This window comes from Protopterus annectens, chromosome 11.part0 (genome assembly GCF_019279795.1).
Source record: "Protopterus annectens isolate FY-2018-M chromosome 11.part0, PAN1.0, whole genome shotgun sequence".
In the NCBI taxonomy this organism is placed as follows: domain Eukaryota; kingdom Metazoa; phylum Chordata; order Ceratodontiformes; family Protopteridae; genus Protopterus; species Protopterus annectens.
Window position 1 is genome coordinate 608,223,169 of NC_056745.1, and position 22,301 is coordinate 608,245,469.

General features: G+C 36.8%; 1 protein-coding gene across 1 annotated transcript in view; it reads right to left on the bottom strand.

The window, feature by feature from the left end:
- The window catches only part of CAPS2 (calcyphosine 2), a 2,181,571-nt gene that overhangs the window by 409,218 nt on the left and 1,750,052 nt on the right, over nt 1-22,301 (bottom strand). Inside the window, exon 13 of the mRNA XM_044087229.1 lies at nt 16,078-16,232. Coding sequence (XP_043943164.1) covers nt 16,078-16,232 — 155 coding nt within the window. The remainder of the gene's footprint in view (nt 1-16,077; nt 16,233-22,301) is intronic.

Genomic DNA, 22,301 nt, shown 5'->3' on the forward strand with positions numbered 1-22,301 from the left:
CTGTTCTGAAGGAGGTATGGGTCTCCTTGAAAATGATTACTCTTACAGATCTGCAGTCATGAGCTTGCATACATATCTGCTGACCTCACGACTCAAACGTTGATGAAGATTTAAACCATGAGGAGAATAAGTCTAAGATGACTTCCCTGCTTAGGTTAACAGAAGCATATTAGTGTCAAATGGGAATGGAAATCAAACCAGAAGGGGATAAATATCAGGCAGCAACTGAACATGCCAAAAAACAAAAGAAAAAATAAAAGGTGAAAGATCAGATGAGAAGGCAAGAAATGTGGAAAATGCATAAATACAGTTACAAGTATAGAAAACTCTTAGAACAACCTCATATTGATCAAGATAAAACACAGAAATGGTTAAAATTTAAACCAAAAGATGAAAGGTTAATATTAGCGACCCAAAATAGCGGACTATGTACATGTTGTTTTACAGAATCCATTGAACATGTTATAGGTTCATAGGTTCATAGGTTTATACTAGGCTATCTGCCCTAAGGCATTTATAAGCCTAGCCCAAATTATTGTGGCTTACGCCACCCCTTATATGAAAAAATACTGTGCCCATTAGTTTGTTGTGCCTCTGTCCAGCAGTGACCCAGAGATGATTCCCGGGGTAAACCTACGATCTCCCATCCACAGGTCTAGATTTCTCTTGAACAGAGTCAGCGAGGTGGGAGAAGTAAAACAGAATTTGAAACAGTCGCACATCTTGTGGCTAGTTGGGATATATTAATGGCAGAAGGACTGTATACTGAAAGGCATAATAATGTGGCAAGACGGTTGCATTGGTGATTGTGCAAAATGATGAAGTTTTTATCACATGGGATCACCCGTTACCAACAGTTCAAAAAATAGATGCGAGGAAAACAGATATAGTCAGCCATGAAAAGAAGACAAAAATAACATTGATCATTGAGACCAAGTGACTACAGTGTCTTATGTATACAGAGACACAAAGTCATAAAATACCAGGATTAGCAGGCAGTGTTGAAGAGGGATACCCAAACAGTTCCAGTAGCAGTAGGAGCAACAGATCTTATAAAAAATAATTTACAACCGTACTTAAATATGTTACCGATACATGTAACTCCATATGAATTGCAGAAGGAGTAATTACTGGGTACATTGCAGGTGCTGGGAAGAACACTTCTGGCTAACATCAAAGATGAAACAATACTAATTTCATGAATTTTAATCATACTTTGACTTAGGAATGGAGTCATGGTATTAGAAACCCAAAAGACTTGGAGAAATTAAAAAGAATCTGGTAATATGAAAGATCTAGTTTAATGCTCTAAGAGAAAAGGTACCTGAAGCATACTCACACATCACAAAACAATCCATCTGTCTAGACTCTCCCTGTTAGGTGGTTAGACTGTGAAGCTTTCCTCAGACAGCCCTTTCTTTGCGGCTGCTGCACTAACAGTAGAATCTGTAAGCGGACCTTTGCTCCAGTGTGAATGATCTATGGCAGGCTTGTCTGGTTTGCTTGGAATGGGTATCAATACCTCAGGATCCTACCAAGCCTTACGTGAAACAATGCCAATAAGCCAGACAGCAGGACAGACTACTCAGGTGGTAGACAGGCCCACTCCAATGGACTCAAATAACATTCCCTCATCAGGGGAAGGGCTATCAGTTGGCCAGTTCCCCTTTGTTTTAGCAGCTCCATTAATTCAGTGAATGAATTGCCCTTAGGGGTAGATGTAGGGACCTTTCTCCTTCAAGGACAGTGTCGTTAATGAGTGACTCCTGATGGGAATCCAAATGTCTCCTCTTACACTTTCTGTGCTCTTCAAGTGGGGAAAGAATTGAAGAAAAGTGTCCTTGGTCCCTTGATTAAGGGATGGTTCAAGGCTCTCTGAAGCAGGCTGCCCTGGGAAAGATGATGAGATCCAAAGGTCACAGATAAACTAAAATGTCTGGATGAAACCAAGGAAAAAATGGTGCCCCCCCCATCCAAGTGGAATGTCGAGGCAAGCTCTTCTCAAAAGCCACAAGTACCAAGAGTGGAACCAACAGTGCTGAGAGGAGCAACCTCTGATCCAGTGCAGAATCTGAGGTTGCCAGACCACAAGATCAAACCGCATGAGCTGACTGAATCCAAGGCTGAGAATGGAGAAAAACTGTCAAGGCCTGAAGTACTATGAGCCAAGGACAGCCCCAAACCAAACATAGTCAAACCTGCCTCTTGGCAATCGACGTCAGCCACTTGACTCCAAAGACACTGCAGTCATGAATGTCAGAGAAACTGCCAAATTAGAAGTACCCAAGGATGTTGATGGTAACAGGGGAATGATCGGGTGGAACCTTGGTTCTGAAGACAGTGCATCTGATAAAGAAACTGGAGAAGGAGAACCTATAAGGGGAGTAGGTGGACCAGCTTTCTCTGCCTTTAGAGTCAAGAGGTCAGGAATGACTCCCATATCTCTCTCTCTGCTTTTACAAAGGCTTTCATTATTTTGTTCCAGTCAAAATCTAAGATGTTTCTGAAGAATCTAATGGACCAGACAGATGCAGCAGAGGCTGGCTGAATGATTAAAATCTATAGAGCTTCTTCTCTGAAAACATTGACTCCAGAGAAGAAATTATTTTTTGTGGATTGATCAGAAATAACAATAGTCTTGGAAGTTCCTGAGGATGGTAAAGAAAGCTGGGGGAGAACTGGGTCTGAAAAAAGTTGTTATTGATGGTGGGGAAAAACCCAGGGACCTAGAAATCTTTGCAGATGGAAAAGCCAGTGAAGAGAAGTCAGGTCTTTTTCTCTTCTCTTTTATTTTGGCCAGACCCTTACTGACATTTTTTCTATCCTTATATTTTTTTATAGATCTCTCCTTAACTTTGTCTTTTTTTTTGTTAGAACATCTTGATGCCAGCTTCTCAGCACCTTTGGGAAGGTGAGGAGGTAGCATTTTAGTGAACTGGCTTTTTCTCTCACAGAGCATGGAAGAAGGCCTCAAAGAATTAGCTTATTTTTCATGTGCATAGGCTCATAGGTGATTACAAAGCTAATGACCCCTAAGGTTGTTTTTAAGCCTAGCATTGCTTCCCAAATGTATTTGACAAGTTTTGATACCACCCATTTTACAGGGGATAGAGCTTGGTTATATGTCATTGTGCATTTACAAGGTTCCTTTTTCTAATAGGGACATAGGTGGCAGCTGAGGAATAAATTTACGATTCACCATGCACTGATCAAAGTTGCACCTGAATGAGTGCAAGGAAGAACTTTGCTTCAGGTGGATGGGAAGCCTGTTTCGGAGAAGGGGTAGTAAATGAGACACATACCTATCTTTAAAACATGTCTTATTTATTTTGCAGATGAGGTTTAGGTCACTAGATTGGGTGTTTCCGATGCTAGTTGATCTATAGATGTACAACAGGTCCATAAGAGCTGGATAACAGGATGCTTTGTAGGCCAAACATAGATTGCATCTCACCAGTCTGTAGGAGAATGAGCACAATGATAAGGCTTTGAGGCAGTCAGAGCTGCATATGCTCCAAAATCCAAGATAAAAAAAAACTGACACATTTAAACAAAAACAACTGGCAACTTCACTGAAGACTGAATCCACAAAGTTTAATGAAGCGCTTTTCATCCAAATACTTCTTTGAACTTCATCAGATACTAACATTTACAAAAATCAAGTTTAAATAGTCATATTTAACCATGATTAAAATCAGCTGGTCTCTCCATCTTAAAATTTAAAGGAACAGTAGTTAAAATAGCATTGTGAACATAATATGCACTGTCCTGTTCTTTAAAACTGCCTTATTTAACAATTAAATGAATACATTTATCGCAGCAGCAATATGGTGAAAATCATATATGAAAATTGTGTAAAAATGTAATGAGTCTCCTCATTTATCTAACCTTACATTATAAACATTTTCAAGTACAAAATTAATAAGTAAAGCATAATTTCTATAATGTTGTTACTATAGTATTTCATCTAATTAAGCTTTTCAGTTTTAAACAGCATGTGATAGAACACGTCATTCAATCCTGGAAAATTATAAGCATTGAGACGAATTTGTCAGAGCAATTCCAACTTTTCTAATAATAAGGTGAATGGACCCCCCTCTTGGATTACTGTCCACTTGATCAAGTATCCAGAATTTAAATGCACGTTTTGGACATTGTTCTATATGCTTTGCTAAAGCATTGTCCAGTTTGTGTTTATTAATACAATATATATGTTCGTATATGCGGTCTCTCATTCTACGCTCAGTTTTACCGACGTAGAATGAATCACAATTTTGACATTTAGCCACATATACATTCATTTTGGAGTTGCAATTAACTTTTCTTCTGTTACTCAAATGTGTGTTGTTTATGTGCAGTGATGCATCTACATGAATGTATTTACAATATGGGCAACTACCACATTGTTTCATCCCTACTGCATATGACTGGATCCTGCACTCACCTTCAAATATATTCTTGAGTGTTCTACCCTTCCTAGTAATGGATTTTGGTTCTGTACCCAATTTGTCCACTATTAGTTTGTCCTCTAACAGAATATTCCAATTTTTTATCAGTATGTTTTTTATGTGACGATAATCAAGGTTAAAAGTTGTAATATAGCTCACTGTGAAATCAGTTTGGTTCGTACCTGTCCCAGTGATTGTGTCCTGGACCTGATTTTCCATAAAAAACTATCATTCATAGAATAGTCATTCAACCCAATGGATATATACACACCATTAATTATTTTCTCCACAACTTCTTCTATTAGATTGTCAATCAAAGTACTCGGGTATGCTCTTTTTGTGAATAATTTCTTCAAGAACTGGCACTCACTATGGAAGTCCTCATCTATAGACACCATTCTGGCAGCCTTTACTAATTGGACATTTACCACCGATCTTTTTTGGTGGTAAGGGTGTGCACTTGTATAGTGCAAGAATGTGTATGAATATGATGGTTTCCTATAAATTTTTGCTTGGTATCTCTTTTCAACATAATTTTTGGTAAGTTGGACATCTAAGAATGCTATTACACTTGGGTCAAAATTATATGTAAACACTAAGAAGTCTGTAGTCTCATTAAAATAATCAATGAGATTTTTTGCCTCTTCATGTTTCCCTTTTATTAGTAAAAAGATGTCATCCAAATAGCGTGTAAAATACATTATTTTTGAGGCTATTCCTTCCTTATTGAGTACAAATTGATGTTCCCAGTAACTCATAACCAAATTTGCGAAGCTAGAGCCACAGGGGGAACCCATGGCTACTCTGCTTTTTTTGCAGGTAATAGTTTCCTTTAAAATAAATGTAATTGTGGGATAGAACTATGTCTAGAAGTTCTTCCACTAGACTGATGCCATTCTGGGGAGCCCCTTTCTTCCTTAGTAATCAACTAACCCACTCTATGCCCAATGTTTGTGGTATTGACATATATAAGTCCTTTACGTCTACTGTAAGGAAGTAGTACTGTTTGTCATACTTAAATTCATTAATTTTTTGCAGGAATGACCATGAATCTTTATATATTACTTCTTCTGTTGTTACATATTTTTTAAGTATATTGTCTATCACTTTAGCACATGCATATGTGGCAGAATTCCTGCCATCAACTATAGGTCTAAGTGGAGGGTCAAATAAACATTTATGGATTTTGGGGACCCCAAACATTGTGGGTGCCACTGGTGTTAACACTATCATATAGTTGTACATGTCTATATCTATCTTTCCATCTATGAATAAATCATTAATGCAGATTTTGATACGTTCATTAGCTGTGTTGTATTCATTAAGGGATGCTTTCTGATATGACCTAGAAGCTAACATTGATTCTATTTTAGTTTCATAGTCATCCAAATCTGTAAATATAAGGCCTCCACCTTTGTCGGGCTTCATGACGCATACCTTAGCTGATCTTATCAAGTTGAACCATGCTTGCTCATCTTTAGTTAAATTATACTCATAACCTCTGAATCTATTTTTCTTTTGGTATATTCTCATGTCCAATTCACATATCTTTTCAAATGTATGTAACAAATTGTGCAAAGGGGTATTGTACGTACTTGATATTCTATATTGTGCTTGTGATTGTACAACTGTGTTACCCAGTAACAATTTTAAATTAAGTTTCCTAACATAAATTTTCAAATCAAGAATGTTGTTAGATATGTCCATTCTCCTAGCTGGTGTAAAAGTCATTCCTTTAGCTAAGGTGTTAGCCATCTCAATAGAAATATCCAATCTAGAGAAGTTATAAACAAAAAAGTCACCTTCCATATTCAAAATTATAGCTGGCATTCCTGTAGTGTTGTTATCCAAATTCTCTGTTACTTCCATTTGTTGTGCTTTTTCCTCTGGTTCCATCTGTTTTGTTGGCCTCCCCTTGAAAAACCCTGATAATTATTATTCTGTTAATTGTTGGTAAGATTTGACCATTCAGGTTTTGTATATGCTAGCTTCTTCTCAGACCCTCATACTAGATATTGGGAGCATTAAAACTGCTGTCCTGTAGTCCTGTAACATCCTGCTGAACTGACTGTTCAGAACTGTTGTTCGCCATTGCATTTTGTAAATGCCCGCCCCTCTGCATGTACTCCTGACTTCCTGTTACACTATGTGGTTGACTGGCATTTGCTCTAGCCCGCCCCTTCCACAACTTGTGCAACTGATGGGCATGGATATGCTGTACCGTTCTTATATTGCTGGCGATCACGCTCAAGTTTTTTGACCTTAGTGGCTTTGGATTTGTTCAAATGAAAATCAATTGACTGGAAAATACGAGAGTACTCATATTTATACCATTCAAAATCAGCATGAGTTTTTATTTGAACATCCAGGACAGATGCTATATCCATTAGTTCATCAGCCATAATGCTATAATGTTTACACGTGAGATCTAGAAGATCCAGTCCTTATATAATTAAATAATTTTATTAGCTCCTGGTGGAATAAAGAATCGGGTACCAGACCAGTAGGGTATTGATACATTCTCAATAACGAGTATGAGGGTCCGAGAAGAAGCGAGCGTATATTAAACCTGAATGGTCAACAGAATCTTACCAACAATCAACAGAATAATAATTATCAGGGTTTTTCGAGGGGAGGCCAGCAAAACAGACGGAACCAGAGGAAAAAGCACAACAAATGGAAGTAACGGAGAATTTGGATAACAACACTACAGGAATGCCAACTATAATTTCGAATATGGAAGGTGACTTTTTTTTTATAACTTCTCTACATTGGATATTTCTATTGAGATGGCTAACACCTTAGCTAAAGGAATGACTTTTACACCAGCTAGGAGAATGGACATATCTAACAACATTCTTGATTTGAAAATGTATGTTAGGAAACTTAATTTTAAAATTGTTACTGGGTAACACAGTTGTACAATCACAAGCACAATATAGAATATCAAGTACGTACAATCCCCCTTTGCACAATTTGTTACATACAACTGAAAAGATATGTGAATTGGACATGATAACATACCAAAAGGAAAATAGATTCAGGGGTTATGATTCAGGGGTTATGAGTATAATTTAACTAAAGATGAGCAAGCATGGTTCAACTTGATAAGATCAGCTAAGGTACGCGTCATGAAGCCCGACAAAGGTGGAGGCCTTGTATTTATGGATTTGGATGACTATGAAACTAAAATAGAATCAATGTCTATTTATTTATTTTACTTTATTTTACATTTGTTAACCAGGCTAGTCTAACTGGATACATGTCCATTTTCAGTAGAGGCCCGAGGAGTTAAGCTCCAAGTTAGGACAATAAAATTAATACAATAAAGTATCAGGATACATGAGCAAATATTAAAGTATTAACAGTATGTATTAACAGTATGCGTAAACAGGTTATCACAGTAAAATGTACAGTGCACGATACAAGAATAAATAAAGGGATGTAAAGACAATCAGAGTAGTCAAAAGAAATAAGCAACATAGTTTAAAAAGAAAAATAGAGTTGCTTACTGAGTAGATGGGTTAGGCAGAGTAGAGTATATAGAGACACTTTGACTAGTCAGGTTTTGGGCATTGACATAACCAGTGTGTTTTCAGGAATACTTTCAACTTGTTTTTGAAAGAGGATAATGAGGAAAGTATGGAGAGTTCATTTGGAAGGAGGTTCCAGGCTTTCCCAACTATATTAGAGAAAAGGGAGTCGCCAACTTTATTATATGTTTTAGTGGTATGTACTAGAAGTTTCTGAGAAGACCTTAATGATTCTAGGTTTTTATAGGGTGTGATTAGTGTCGAGAGAATAGGTGTTTTTGAAGGTTTGTAAAGAGTGTTATGGGCTATAGTTAGCTGATGGAATGTAATTAGATTTTGAAGTTCAAGCCAACCTAGCTGTTTTAAATTAAGGAAGTGATGGGTTCTAAAAGGATTACCAGTTGCAAATCTAGCTATATTGTTGTAGGACATTTCCAATTTGTTGAGATTATTTTTTGAAAGGTTAGTAAAAATGGGTGACATAAAGTAGAGAAGAGATTAGATGAGTGTGTGCTATTGTGGTTCGAGCTGAAGGTAGGAGAAAGGATTTTATCCTATAGAGAGAGCCTAGCTTTTTATTGACTGTTTTTATAGTATTGTTAATATGGATGTCAAAGTTCAGATTATTGTCAATGGTGACTCCTAATAGTTTTGTGGATGGGTCTGGAGATATAATGGTATTATTGATAGAGTTTATTGAGAAATCCAGTGGAGGGGATTTCTTGGTAGGAGAGAAGAGGAGGAGTTTAGTCTTTTTGGGGTTTAGGAGAAGGCATCTATGTGTGAACCATTGCTCAACTGTGTTAAATACTTGTTGGGTCAGATAGAGTAGTTCAGAAGAGGAGGGGGCTGAGCATATCACTGTAGAGTCATCTGCATATTGTATGCATGTAGCTTGGGGGATGGCAAGGTGAAGATCGTTGATGAATATGGAAAAAAGTAGAGGTCCAAGGATGGAACCCTGGGGACTCCGAGGTTGACAGGGAGATGAATAGATAGAGACTTGTGCCATAGTACGGCCTGTTGTCTTCTATCCAGGTAGGACTGGAACCACTTAATAGAGGATGTATCTAGTGACAGGGATTTTAGTATTGTGATGAGAATTTGGTGATTTACCATGTCAAATGCTTTAGACAGGTCAATGAAAAGGGCAGAAGAGAGTTTGTTAAGGTTGCGGTTGTTGTTAATACAGTCTGTGAAGGAAAGAAGGGCAGTTGTAGTGCTATGTGAGGGTCTAAAACCATGCTGACAATTGGCTAGTAGGTTATTATGCATTAGACGATCAAGTAATTGTTTGTGGATGCATTTTTCCATGATCTTTGCCAGAGGTGAGAGAAGGGCAATGGGGCGGTAGTTGGAGAGTTCTGTGGATTGTCCTCCTTTGTGGAGAGGGATTATATGGGATATTTTCCATAAACTGGGAATAAAACTTTCAGTAATAGTCCTATTGATTAGGATGGAAATTGGATAGGCAATAGCTTTGGCTGATTGTTGTAAGAATTCAAGCAGGTAGTTGGTCTGCTGAGGGGGAGCAGGGTTTTAGTTTCTGTAGAAGGGTTAGAATATATGATGTTGGGACAGGTTGTAAATGAAAAGTAGGGGGTAAGGTTGGTTGTTTGGAAGGTAGAGTGAAGTTGTTAGGAGATAGTTGCCTGGCTAATGTTTGTATAGCATCTGTAAAAAAGGTGTTAAAGTCATTGGCTATGTTCATTGGTGTTTTGTGTTCTGAATTTAGAGGGTTTGGAGTAGTGGATTGTCCTGGGTGGAGTAGTTGGTTAATACTAGGCCAAAATTTCTGTGGTTTATTTGTATGGGCTCGTTGGGATTGGAGGTAGTAGTTTTTTTTGTCATTTATTATAGCTTTCTTAGTTAGCTTCTAGTTCATATCAGAAAGCATCCCTTAATGAATACAACACAGCTAATGAATGTATCAAAATCTACATTAATGATTTATTCATAGAGGGAAAGATAGATATAGACATGTACAACTACATGATAGTGTTAACACCAGTGGCGCCCACAATGTTTGGGGTCCCCAAAATCCATAAATGTTTATTTGACCCTCCACTTAGACCTATAGTTGATGGGAGGAATTCTGCCACATATGCATGTGCTAAAGTGATAGACAATATACTTAAAAAATATGTAACAACAGAAGAAGTTATATGTAAAGATTCATGGTCATTCCTGCAAAAAATTAATGAACTGAAGTATGACGAACAGTACAACTTCCTTACAGTAGACGTAAATTACATATATGTCAATCACACAAGCACTGGGCAGAGAGTGGGTTAGTCAATTACTAAGGAAGAAAGGGGCTTCCCAAAATGACATCAGTCTAGTGGAAGAACTTCTAGACATAGTTCTATCCCACAATTACATTTATTTTAAAGGAAACTATTACCTGCAAAAAAGCAGAGTAGCCATGGGTTCCCCGTGTAGCTCTAGCTTCACACATTTGGTTATGAGTTACTGGGAACATCAATTTGTACTCAATAAGGAAGGAATAGCCTCAAAAATAATTTATTTTACACGCTATTTGGATGACATCTCTTTACTAATAAAAGGGAAACATGAAGAGGCAAAAAATCTCATTGATTATTTTAATGAGACTACAGACTTCTTAGTGTTTACATATAATTTTGACCCAAATGAAATAGCATTCTTGGATGTCCAACCTACCAAAAATTATGTTGAAAAGAGATACCAAGCAAATATTTATAGGAAACCATCATATTCAAACACATTCTTGCACTATACAAGTGCACACCCTTACCACCAAAAAAGATCGGTGGTAAAGGGCCAATTAGTAAGGGCTGCCAGAATGGTGTCCACAGATGAGGACTTCCATAGTGAGTGCCAGTTCTTGAAGAAATTATTCACAAAAAGAGCATACCCGAGTACCTTGATTGACAAACTAATAGAAGATGTTGTGGAGAAAAGAATTAATGGTGTGTATATACCCATTCTGAGTATACAACATCCTACTGGGTTGAATGACTATTCTATGAATGATAGTCAGGTTGATATGGAAAATCAGGTCCAGGACACAATCACTGGGACAGGTATGAACCAAACTGATTTCACAATGAGCTATATTACAACTTTTAACCTTGATTATCGTCACATAAAAAACATGCTGATAAAAAATTGGAATATTCTGTTAGAGGACACACTAATAGTGGACAAATTGGGTACAGAACCAAGATCCATTACTAGGAAGGGTAGAACACTCAAGAATATATCTGAAGGTGAGTGCAGGATCGATCCAGTCATATTGCAGTAGGGATGAAACAATGTGGTAGTTGCCCATATTGTAAATACATTCATGTAGATGCATCACTGCACATAAACAACACACATTTGAGTAACAGAAGAAAAGTTAATTGCAACTCCAAAATGAATGTATATGTGGCTAAATGTCAAAACTGTGATTCATTCTACGTCGGTAAAACCGAGCGCAGAATGAGAGACCGCATATACAAACATATATATTGTATTAATAAACACAAACTGGACAATTCTTTAGCAAAGCATATAGAACAATATCCAGAACATGCATTTAAATTCTGGATACTTGATCAAGTGGACAGTAATCCAAGTGGGGGTCCATTCAACTTATTAGAAAAGTTGGAATTACTCTGGCAAATTTGTCTCAATGCTTATAACTTTCCAGGATTGAATGACGTGTTCGATCACATGTTGTTTAAAACTGAAAAGCTTAGTGAGATGAAATACTGTAGCAACGACATTATAGAAATTATGTTTTACTTATTAATTTTGTACTTGAAAATGTTTATAATGTAAGGTTAGATAAATGAGGAGACTCTTTAAATTTTTATACAATTTTCGTATATGATTTTCACCATATTGCTGCTGCGATAAATGTATTAATTTGCTTGTTAAATAAGGCAGTTTTAAAGAACAGGAAAATGCATATTATGTTCACAATGCTATTTTAACTACTGCTCCTTTAAATTTTAAGATGGAGAGACCAGCTGATTTTAATCATGGTTAAACATGACTATTTAAACTTGATTTTTGTAAATGTTAGTATCTGATGAATTTCAAAGAAGTACTTGGACAAAAAGCACTTCATTAAATTTTGTGGATTCAGTCTTCAGTGAAGTTGCCAGTTGTTTTTGTTTTAAGAGTTGCATATGCTGTCTACACCTCTAGTTGTTGCATATGTCTACTTGGGTACATACTAAAGGGAGCATTTTACTCAGTGATTGGTCTAAAGAGAGCCACTCCTCAAGCCAGAGTTCAACTCCTCCAGTCTTTGTTTGGGGAACTCATGGGATATTTCTTCATAAGCTGATCAAGTTGGGGGGGGGGGTTGCAGGAGAAATTCACTACTCAAGGCAGAGCTCAACCCCCACAGTCTTTGCTTGGGGAACTCATGGGATATTTCTTCATAAGCTGATTGAGGGAAGTCAAGCTCTGGATGCTCCAACAAGGGAAGAATGGCAATTGACACTCCACAATATATACCCAAAAGAAGTTATTGTGAATGTACCTCTACAGTTCTTCTCAACAACAGAAAATGATAGGAAAGATGCTGATGTTTCCCTAGTCAAAAGACACCTTGAAACTCTTGAAGATATCTCAGATACAGAATTTGCCTGGAAGGCTAAGGCCAGTGCCTAGAAGTACCTTCTCCTGTCTGACACTGACCCTACATCATGTGAAGGGACTCGCTACCACTAGGGTGAGATGTGAAAATGATGAGATCAAATATCCAAAAAAGACTCTGCAAGACCAACAAAGAAATGCAAGTTTTGAAACTAGTCATTTTATTATTAAAGCATTTTAGGAGTGTCCTCCTACTTACATACACTAAACACTGAGATTACTATAACTCAGAATATGGGGAATACTATGAGGTACCACGGCTTACTCATTCACACTTGCAGTTCAGAGGCTCATAATTACTGTTCTTGGAATTGGAATATGCATCTGTGTGCAAGATCCTACACTTGCAGACCTAACATCTTCTGAAATGTAAAAAAAAAAAAAAAAAAAAAAAAAAAGCATCAAACTTCCCTCTTTATCCTGTGCACCTTACTGGATTGAAGTGACGGTACATATGATATTGTTTTCACATTGTATACATTTCATAGGCAGTATAAACCTAATATGAGTGTGGATCCTGGCTAATGACCTGATAGTTGCAGGAAGACATGGAAAGGGAATATTTCAGCATATTAGGCAACAAATGGGGATCCTTTTGCTGATGTACTCTGGGTCTGCAAGCTAACATGTTAGTAAGAGAAAAGAACTGGGGAGCATAGAAGATTAGTATGACCATTTAGACAAGTGCATGACACCTGCAAGAGGCAAGCATGCACCTGTGAGTGTGCGGGAGCTAGAACAATTTAAGAAGCCCATTGTGCAAACGATATCAGAAGAGCAAACCCTAACTGTTACAACTACAGAGGACAGTAAAGAAGCACAGTAAACAATGTGGTTGAAGGTTAATCTCACACTAGTAGAAATGTGCTAAATATCAGACAGACAATCACCAAGGCTAAAAGAAAACTATTTTAATTCTTAGGTAAGTGCTTTCACACTTTCAGTGCTTCTTCAGACTGTGAAACAACTAACACAATTCGTGCAAATAAATACTGACATCAGTAAAGCAAGTAACACTTAATAACAAAAATCAGTAAAACAATATTCTTGCCTTCAAGATAGGTTTTCAAGGCACATTGCCTTTGAGCCAAAAGTCCCAATCAACATGTAAAGTAACTATCCACTTTAACTCATTAACCTCCATCCTGTTTGAAATATCTCTCCTCTCATATCTCTAATGGTTAAATGCAGTAAACAAAAAGTAGTTTTGGGATAAGTCTCAGTATGTTTTGCTAAAGCATTAGCTGTCACCCTTCTAAATGTCACCCAGGTGTTCTAATATTCTTTTTTTAAGTGAACGGTTAGCATTACCAATGTGAAAACTTGCACAGTCTCTACAATTAGATAAACAGACTAAATCCATACTTCTATAGTCAGTATAATGTTTAGGGCAGTACTTTCTTCCAGTAATTGGATGCACAAAATAATACTTAGATGAAATAAAATGACATGCCTTATAAGCACGACATGGAAAGGTAACTACTCTGTCTGATCTAACTGCCGGGAGTTTAAAATGATCATAATACAACTGCTGTTTCAGAGATAAACCAATTTTAAAACAAAAAATAGGTTTACTACCTATGGCCTTCTTAATGCCCTCATCAATCACCAATATGGGCCAGTTTCTTCTGACAATATTGCAAACTAAACATGTATCATTAGAATACATTAAAACAACCTTTGTATTATCAGATTTAATAGACACCCTTTCCACATATTCATTAGTAGATATAAATTTGCTAGAGAAAAAAAGGTCTCACTTTCCTTCTCTCAATAGTCTGTAGGAGACTGAGCACAACAAGGATAAGGCTTTAAGGCAGTCAGAGTTGGATATGCTGTATAAACCATTTGTTGTTGCATATGCCTAGTTGGGTACATACCAGAGGGAGCATTGTACTCAGTGATTGGTCTAATGAGAACCACTCCTCAAGCCAGTGTTCAACCCCCACAGTTTGCTTGGGGAACTCAAGAGATATTTCTTCATAAGCTGATCAAGTGTAGTCAAGTTCTGGATGCTCCAACAATGGAAGGATGGCAGCTGACACTCCACAATATATACACCAAAAGAAGTTATTGTGAATGTACCGCTACAGTTCTTCAAAACAACAGAAAATGATGACAGGTAAGATTCTAATGCTTCTCTAGTCAAAAGATACCATGAAACTCTTGAGGATATCTCAAGTACAACATTTGTCTGGAAGGCTAGGGCTAGAGTTTAGAATTATCTTCTCCTGTTTGACACTAACCCTGCATCATGTGAAGGCATTCACTACCACAAGGGTGAGATGTGAAAATGACGACACCTGCTTCTTCTTTCGGCTTTTCCCGGTTAGGAGTCGCCACAGCGGATCACCTGTCCGCTCATGACTGGCAGTGGAGTTTTATGGTGTTGAGTTGCCAGCCCAGCGCCCAACCTTCCACAGAAGGCACACACATGCACAGAGTCATACCTAGGTCCAATTTAGAGTGTCCAATCCACCTCCAGCATGTCTTTGGGATGTGGGAGGACACCAGAGCACCCGGAGGAAACCCACGTGACCACAGGGAGGACATGCAAGCTCCGCACAGAAGGCACCCCAGCCAAGGATCGAACCAGATAACCTCTTGCTGTGAGGCGGGAATGCTAACCTCTGCACCACCATGGCTGCCCGTGAAAATGATGAGACCAAATATCCAAAAAAGACTCTGCAAATCCAACAACATAATGCAAATTTTGAAACTATTTATTTTACTATTAAAGCATGTTTTGGGGTGTCCTCCTACTTACGTATACTAACTTTGAGACTGCTGTACCTCAGAATATGGGGAATGCTATGAGGTACCACAGCTTACTCATTCACACTTGTAGTCCACAGGCTCACAGTTACTGTCCTTGAAATTGCAATATGCATCTATGTGAAAGATTCTATACCTGCAGTCCCACCATCTTCTGAAATGTAAAAAAAAAAAAACAAAAAAAAACCCATCAAGCTTCCCTCTTTATCCTGTGCAGCTGACTGGACTGAAGTGATGGTACATATGACATTGTTTGCACATTGTATATATTTCCTAGGCAGTAGAAACCTAGTGTGAGTCTGGGTCCTGGCTAATGATATGCTAGATGCAGGAAGACATGGAAGGAGAATATCTTTGCATTTTAGGCAATAAATTGGGATCCTTTTACTGAAGTACTCTGGATCTGCAAGCTAAAAGGTTAGCAAGTGAAAAGAACTGGGGAGCACAGAAGATGAGTATGACCACCTAGACAAGTATATGACACCTGCAAGAGGCAGGCATGCACCTGTGAGCGTGTGGCAGTTAGAACAATTTAAGAAACCTGCTGTGCCAAGGACATCAGAAGAGCAAGTCCTGTTACAATTGCAGAGGACATCTGAAATTACATATGAATAATATTTTTATTCTTATCAAGATTCAGATTACAGCTGTCTTTATCAGCTTATGTGTTTCATTTTCAAACCTACCTTATCAGACACATTTAAATGAAAGTCTCCAAGAGCTCGTTTGAGCTCTGCTTTTTGCAAAACTCCATCTCCGTTCCTGTCCAGGCTCTGCAAATGCTTCACTAAACCAACCAATGTACGAACTCCACGATTCTGAAGGGTTTCCTTGAGCATTCCTAAACCAGAACAAATTCAAGTAGACAAAGAAAAACAATTACTGGCTGTATTTTATTAAATATCAATACCTAACTTCATAAGTTTTTACTTAAAAAAGACAATAAAATTGGTTATTACAAAAACAGCTAATAAAGTCCAAGATCTGATTCTAGATGAAATCAGTTCAGAGAATATGTGAAGAATTATCTCAAAAAACAGGATTCATATGTGATCTAGATGCAATGGACTGGTTAAGGAGCATGCTACAAATCCTTACATCTGGATACTGTCTGTATGGGGTCTGCACGCTCCATCCGTGTGTTTTATCTATGGATAGTCCTTTTCTTACAGCCTCCTAAATACATGCTATTTGACCTGGCTACTTTAAACCTATTTTAACCTATCTCACTCAGAATATCTATACTTTTTTATCTTTTTTGTAATGGCACTGATCATGGCTTAAGGGGGTTTGCAATAACTAGTCCACCTACCCATTTAATAAGCAAAAAAACTGTAATGTGGCCTGTCTAGACTTGTCAAGGCCTTTGATATTATGACAAAGAGTAGGGCAATTAATGAAATCAAAGAAATCTCAAAGAGGAGCAGCAACCCAATAAAGTAAGTTGAAAGCAATTGCCAACAAAAGAAAGCCTGAGCAGTTTTAAATTACACACAGTCCAAGAAAGGGAAACTGAAATGCATCAGCAGGGTACCAACTGATTCTGTTCAGCTTTGATTCTGATTCAATATCATCAGGGAGAAAATGCAATAAAAAATGAAAACAATGTCTGCCTTTTGCAGAAAAAAAGCCTGCAACAGAAGTAGACATAAAAATAACGGAAACAATATACAAATACAGTGCATTTATGTGAAAAAGGTGCTGCAACAGCAGATGTTCAATCAGTAAGATGACTGTTGTGTGCATAAAAATCAGAGTGTGACCAGGTGTCAACTACCAGAAGCAAGATATTTCCTTACGTGTGACTGAAGTCTCGAGCCTTGAACAATAGAGGAAGTCTGACAACCAAAGAAATAACTCATCACTCCTAAAACTGTTGATTTTTGGAGCTTCCAAATGGAACAATTAACATACAGTAAAAATAATAAATTCTGGTGAAACACTAAAACAGCATGCACTGCTCAGCATGAAGTAAAAAGCAACAATTACGACTAAATACAGAGGAGCTAAGTTATGAAAGCTCAGCTACACTTATAGTGGAAACAAAAATAAAAGGAAGTCATACTGCTAACAGTCTATATATTCTTGTCACAGAAATAAACAATGTACAAGTAATACCAGGCTCAAATGTACCGCCCCAGGGAAGAGGAGAATGGAGATGTTTCCTGTAGCAATGATCCTACTTGTCTGAATATCTGTTACTGTGGTGTGTATCTAGGACAACTGTACTATGCTCGTCAATAGGGTCAATGCTACTGGAATATGAAAAACCCGCTGAGCTTTGGTTATAAACTGTGTGTGGAAGACCAAAGGTAGAGCACTTACTGATATCCAGTAGAAAATCCAGTCCTAGGTGTAGACTGGACTTCCAGCTTATAAAGCTAAGTACATTTGTAAATAAAAATTCAGATTGCGTCCTCATATTTTTTGAGCAGACACATTCTAGAAACAAGCTGCAGTAGTATCTGCTCACCTGTACGAATAAGCTTTAACAACCTCACTTAACTGGCTTATTCATCATAGCAGGGCAAAATGGGTAGAATAATATACAGACAAACAAGGCAAAGAGGAAGTTCAAAGAATGAGGACTAGAAGGGCCACCTTCCAGAGTCCTCAGAAATCTGATCAATGTGTATGGCAGGCCCTCAGAAGAAAATCTTCAAAAGATCACAGGCAAGAGGAGAAGTGCTACAGGAATGGAAAACAGCACCTGTAATACCCTTGTATGGGGGCTTGACAGAAGAATACCAGTAGACATAGTCTACTTTGACTTCAGAAAGGTTTTGACTCTGTCCCACACAAGAGGCTTACAGAAAAACTAGAAGGGGCTGGGGTGGGAATAAGCCTGCGGAACTAGAAAACTCCATGGCTGAATGGAAGCACTCAGGTTTGTGGTGATGACAAGAGTAAACAGAGGTATGTCCTTAATTTAATACTCTTAAGCATCTTGGTTTTGGAAATTTCTGATGGAATACAGAACAGGACCCACCTCTTTGCTGATGACACAAAGACAGGTGCAGCAAGGGAGGATGGGTGAGAGTAGTCTAGAAAAGGATTTGGAAAAAAGAACAAGTGGGCAGAAGGTGGAAAGTCAAGTTCAGTAAAATAAATGCAAAGAACTGAACTTAAACCTCTACACCCTCTAGTGTGATTTGTCAGCTGGGAAGTGTGGAACTGATGCCAACAGAGCATGAAAAGGATGTGGGGGAGCATACCTGAACTGAACAACTGAGAGATGAATGAAAGGGTAATGGTAACAGCATAGAGAATGCTGGGATGCATATATCTCAACCCTCTTATACCCAGAATCAGCAACAAAAGAATGAACTAGATTGTATCATACAGCACTAAGATCAAAGCCCTATCTAACATCTGGCTTTCACCCTAGACACCACTCAGTCAACCCTTGTAAAACCAAGACCCTAAACCATTATAGTCCAACCCTAATACAGGTCCTGGCAATATAGATTTGCAATTTCCTCTTTATTTGATTTTAACAAGTCCAACATTTAAAAGAGTGTATAACACGATAAAAAAATAACTATTTACAAAAGTCCATAACAAGAACATTAACCTACTCTTATCCACTAGTACTGTTCGGTAAATCATTGAGCTTTTGCCAAAATATGTACTAATAAGTTATGTTTAAAGTTCTCATTCTTATAGCTGACAACTCATTTTTGCAGACAGTCTTAGCTAGGTACACAAATTGACCAAATGCTAATTCAGTTTTACATTTCCATTTTTTTTGTTATAACTTTTCTTGCAATTGCAAGTATTGCCCAAATAAGAGGTATTTGAGAAATTGGTATAGCTGCTGGAACTGGGGCATCAAATAGTATCAAGGAGTCAGTAATAATGCAATTGTCTGACCACAAAGCCCTAGAAAGGTTTCTAAAATCACTCCAAAAGGAAGTCACCAATTTACAATCCATTATCTTGTGTAACCAATCAGCATTAAGAACTTCATTACACCTCTAGCATTTCATGTTTCCTGTTTTATATATTTGTGTAATTTTATAAGGTGTAAAAAAGACTCTATGCAGAAATTTCTATGCATTGATTTTCTAATAAAGTCAGGAACTTGACATTCCTGCAAATTTTAAGAAAAAAAAATGTATTTAGTTTTGAAAATCATTCAATGTTAATTTTTGTTTAAAAGTTCGAGATTGGCATATCTGTGGTAACAAATTCAGTTCTGATAATCTTGTATATAATTGATAGATATGACTTCCCTTTGAGTGGCCCACTATTAACATTAGAGAACAGATCCAAGATTTTTAGAACAGGTGTAGTTTAATGATCTAGTGATATTTTGATTTTATCCTGAATATGTTCTTTACAGGTATGTATATCTAATCAACCTCCTTGCTCTATGCTATATCTTGCAATTAAATATTCAACAGGATGCATTTTGTTTCCATTAAGAAACTGATACCAAAATATTAGGTTACTATTCTTGAGAGCTGTTGTGTTTGCATTAATAGATACTAAGCATCCATTAGAGACAGCAATGGGGAATAACAGGATTAGTAATTCCTTGACTGAGTAATCTGAATTCATAAACCTTTTTAAGATTGAAAGGATTTGGTTAATAAAAGGCATAAAAGTAAACTTGTGTATTTCATTCAGAGCAAAGTCTTTTACAGCCCAGTAGAACATACTGATACCCAGTTTCATATAAGAATCTATGATGCTTATGTATTTCATTCAGAAGAAAATCTTTTACAGCCCAGTAGAATATACTGATACCCAGTTTCATTTAAGAATCTATGATAAGTTTGTTGTTGTCTATTAATATTTTCTCATGTAATGATTTCCATGAAGGGACATATGAGGAATCTAACCACAATAATGTTATTTTAATATTTACAGCATTAGTTTATAGCTCAGTGTTTGGAAACCCAATGCCACCTTCCTCCCAGCTTTTGACATGCCCGTCTAAAGATATTCTTGCTTTTTAGGGTACCATAAGAATTTAAGTAAGTTAGAATGAATTTTTCTTATAATTTTTTAGAGCGTGGGAGAATTAATGATTGCCTATAGATTTCTGGTAAAATTATTTTAATTAGAATGAGTCTATCTTCCATTGTAAAGAATAGGTTATTCAAATTGTCTGTTAACTTTGTGATTTCATCTGTTATGTTTTTATAGTTTATAAATAAGGAATCTCTGTTCTTAGATTTAATAATGATACCTAAATATTTAATTTGAGAATTTTCCTAGTTAAAACTTTTATGCGATTTTAAAAAGTGTTTTTTTTCTTTATAAGCAATGTTTTAGTTTTATTATGATTAAATTTCAAACCTGAAACCTTTTCAAAGTAATCCAAAGCTTTGAGTATGATCTGAGTGTTCTATGTTTACTACATGTCAACAGTATGCCATCTGCAAAAAGCTGGATTTTTGATGAAAAGTCTTCATTTATTTTGAAGCCTTTAATATTTACATTAGCTCTTATATAGTTAGCTAGTAGTTCTATAGTTAGAGCAAATAATAAAGGTGAAAGAGGGCATCTTTGTTTCACACCTTTTGCTATATTAAAGGGTCCAGATAGAAAGGAACCTATCTTGACAAAAGATACTGAATTGCTATAAATTTGTTTTAATTAGTGTTGCAAAACTAGAGGAAAATTTGTATTCATTTAATATTTTAAACAAATAAGGCCAGTTCTTTGACTTGAAAGCTTTATCAATATCTAGACTTATTATTGATATTTTTTTTATTTTTATTTGCAATATCAAGTAATGAAAAAACTCTTTATAATATTGTCTTGTAATGTTCTGTTTATTATAAAATCAGCTTGATCTTCATTTATTAATTCCAGGAATATATGCTTTAGTTTTTTTGCTAGTATACACATGAACATTTTGTAGTCTACATTCAAAAGTAAGATAGGGTGATAAGAAGCACATGATACAGGATCATTATCTGATTTTAAAATAGGTGTAATTATAGAATATCTCCAAGAGGGAGGAATATTACCAGAGCTTTGACTTCTTCAAAGACGTTCAATAAGGTTTTTAAAATATTGTCAGGTAGCAATTTATACAATTCTGGAATGATACCATCTAATCTTGCAGCCTTGTTGGTTTTGGGACTTTTAATTTGGTCTTTCAATTCATTAAAAGATAAAGACTTATCAGTTTTACTTTTTTTGTTCATTAGTTAATTTATGATGTATATTTTCCTTCAAAAAATATCAAATAGTTCATTATCTAAGTTTGTCGCTGTTTTATTAAATATTTTTTTCATATTTATTAAAAGACTGTAATATGTCCTTTAGATTCATTATTTTGACATTTTCCCCCTCTTTATATATAATCTCTTTAATGTGATTTATTTCATAGTTTTTGATCTAATGGCTATTCTATGTAGATTCTTTGGGTCTACTGAATAAGGATCATAGAAGGTTACTAGGCTAATGGCCCCAGGGCCCTTACAAGCCTAGCCAAGTTCAACCTCTGTATCCAGGGGTGTCTGGTTCAAGCAGACACTAAAATCAGCAACTATTGCCCCTCTCCAAGAGCTGGAATTTCCGATTACCTATCCAATCATCCAAATTACGCTTAAACAGGGCCAATGACGGGCTTTGTTCAACATGAATAGGAAGCTTGTTCCAAAGATAGGGCAAATTCTGTGAGACAAATCTGTCTCTTCAGCAAGTTCTGTTGATGTGACATAAGTTAAGGTCCTTTGAGCAAGTGACGTGTGCCATTTAACTTGTGAATGTGCAGCATTTACGTTAAAGCTGGGTCAGAGATTGCTCTATAAGGCACAGGTCACCTCTGAGCAGTCTGCAGGACACAGAATAAAGTGAAAATTATTTATTTATGTCTGCATAAGACAGATCTTGAAGACCCTGAATTTTTTTTGTAAGGAACCCTTGTGGTCTCTCCAAGTACTGCAGG